At 47.2% G+C, this 2,733-nt stretch overlaps 1 protein-coding gene across 1 annotated transcript in view; it reads right to left on the bottom strand.

Moving 5' to 3' along the window:
• Positions 1-2,730, bottom strand: part of PTGES3 (prostaglandin E synthase 3 (cytosolic)) — a gene marked incomplete at its 5' end in the record, with an annotated part of 7,543 nt that extends 4,813 nt beyond the window's left edge. Inside the window, one exon of the mRNA XM_010286181.1 lies at positions 2,675-2,730. Within this exon, the coding sequence (XP_010284483.1) occupies positions 2,675-2,730 (56 nt within the window). The remainder of the gene's footprint in view (positions 1-2,674) is intronic.
• Positions 2,731-2,733: the final 3 nt, after the last annotated feature.

The following is a 2,733-nucleotide window of genomic DNA, read 5'->3' as shown; positions in this document are numbered from 1 at the left end:
GGTGAGGGGAGAGAAGAGGATGAGAAATGACCTGCTCTATTCTCTCTGTGTCTCTGCATTCGGCCACTGCGCAGCAGCCATTTCTCATGCTGCTGGAAGACAAAAATCCCACTGCATGGGACTTGGTACATCACTCAAACACACTGTTATCAGAACAGAAATCTCAGTGTCCCTGCTCACGATGATGCAGGGGATTCTGCTGAATAGCATTAACACTTTGCAAACATTTTCAATGTCAATGGCGATATCTCCGGCCTTCCCAGGGAGCTGCATGCATTCCTCAGTTTTGTAGCTTTGGTTTGGCCATGACCTCAGTATCTTTGCCAAGATCAGGGGTTTTGAGGCACCAATAGCCTGTTCACATCACTTCCAAAATCCTTAACAAACTGTCCTAAAGCTGGAGGACACTCACGTGCATCCAAGAGACAGGGAGGAATGAAAGAGACCAAAGAAAATTTACTAGAACATAATTCATGTTTCTAACACTAAACATATGCTGCCTCCCCAGATATTTAGTACTTAGCACCCTGAACACGTCTACTGTAATTAGAACTACGCTGGAGTTGCCTATCATTCTTTTTTTAATCTGTTTTTCAAATCTCTCATCCTCCCAAAGGGAGAACGGAAACCTTCCTTTGTCCGCCTGTGAACTGCTTTAGTCAGGACTTACCGTTCAAACCAGTAATGCAGGATACGCTGGAACTGCTAACCAAAGCTATGGATGAAACGGAAGTCGCAGCTAATTTGCATTGCCTGCCTACACGGAGATTCCTAGGAGACAACTGCACACACGGAGGCCAATGGTAAAGCATGCACGTGCTCCAAGCACTTCAGAGAAACAGTTCCCCTACACCCACACAAAATTTTCTATTTTCTTACAGGCACCAAGCAACACTGTCAGGACTTCTAAGCATGGTCACTTGTTACACGGAGAGCCTAACGTTTCCTCCTTCTTGCTCAACCAAACTAATCCCAGGGGACCTCAACCTTATGCCAAGAGCGTCAACCTGACTATGTGCTTTGGTTACATATCATCCCCATGTCCTACTGGGATTTAGATTTCTCTGAAACGGAGAAGTTAAACATACTATATCCCATGTAGCAATAAACCACAGCAGACTTAGAGCAGTGTACAGCCCAGGGAACAAGTCACCAGTGTTCCACATTCAGCAAGGATTTCTTCTGTCAAATCTACATTTGCTGCCACCCACGTGTTTTGGTGACTTCCTAAAGAGACAGGGCCACCACACATCTGCATTTGGCTGTCTCTTCTAGTCATCATATTCAGAAGACAACTGTGATAACAGCATTGCAGAACAGGTTCTAGAAATTTCAGAGCAGCAGCTTCCCGCTGATGGGCGACGTGCAGGCTCAGCTTCACCCAAGTGACCTCACTGCTCTGTCCACAGGGGCTCAGCGGTGGGCTGCCCACAACATGAGGAGCTGCAGTTCTGCTGCAGATGCCCCGGTCTCCTGCTTAACCACAGGCGTAGAAGCAGCTTCTTGCACACCATACTCAGGAGCTGAATCTTGAGTCTTACTGTTGCTCAGCACAATTCAAGAAGTTTCCAAACCTGTCCTCGTGCTTCCTTGTCCTCTCTGTAGATTTCACCTATTGGAAGCCCATCTTTGTTTCCTGGAAAGTATCCTCACAGCTTTTACAGTTTAAGGACACTGCGAGTGTCATCTGCTGAATGAGATTTTTCATCCCCAGACAGCAGTCAAGAAATCCATTTTACATAATTAGTTTTGCTTTCATTTATATGCCCCAGAAAGGCTTTTCTTTTAAATAAAGAAACCCCCCCTAGTTTCAGACTATGTAGACAATTTTAAGTAGGATGTAGTAGATGTCTTCTACAGACATTAAATGAAAAGCTCTAACTTTATTATGTCCTTCTCATTTTCAGTCACATTAAGATGAAGCAGCCCCACAATTCGGAGTTTCAAAACAGCTGTGCTGAAATAAATGCCCCACTACAGACAAGGGGGCAAAAAGCAACTGGTGACATCAGCTGTTCCACCAAGCAGCAAACGCCTTCCTCGGTCCCTGTGGCAGACCAATCTTTCTGACAAAGAAAAACCTCAGAAAAGTGCTACCGCCTTCAGTCATTTAAGCCAAACACATGGAAATCCAGACTGTCAGTGGGCAATCCTGCCATCAGCTTCAGGGGCAGCACACCTCTTCCTCAAGAGCCAGATTGCACTCTTAAAAGCCTCACGCTGCAAAGTTTGGCTCCTCTTTCACTTGCATTGCTAGAGAACACTCATGTCGACTGGAGCTCCGTTATGAATAGCATATGCCGGTTTTGGGTCACTGAAGCAGCCTCAATAGAATTACAATGGAGGTAACTAATTAGGACTCCCCAGCATGGCACGAGCACTCGCAAAACGTCACAGCACTTGGGAGCGCAGGTTTCCGCTCAGGACTCACAGGAGGCCACATGAGCTGCCCTCGGAGAAGACATCCAGGCACTTGGCTCCTCTCCCAGCAGCAGCAGCCCACCACCGCGGGCAGCCTGAGCGCTCAGGCGGTTTCCCGGATGGGCTCCTGTGCTTGCACTCGCTTCAGGGAGGTGCCTGTCCACTGCTACTCGTTTTGAGGTGAAAGCTCACAAACAGATGAGCACATCCCTTGCATGTCTGCACGTTATGTGCACCAGAATGTCTTACTTACCGTGAATTTTTCGCACTTTTAGCCACTACCGTTCGGTGGATGTCAGGGCCGTTCAAACC

Source organism: Phaethon lepturus, unplaced genomic scaffold, assembly GCF_000687285.1.
Source record: "Phaethon lepturus isolate BGI_N335 unplaced genomic scaffold, ASM68728v1 scaffold51544, whole genome shotgun sequence".
Taxonomy (NCBI): domain Eukaryota; kingdom Metazoa; phylum Chordata; class Aves; order Phaethontiformes; family Phaethontidae; genus Phaethon; species Phaethon lepturus.
Note: the sequence above shows the minus strand (reverse complement) of the source record. Positions and strands in the feature narration are given on the sequence as shown.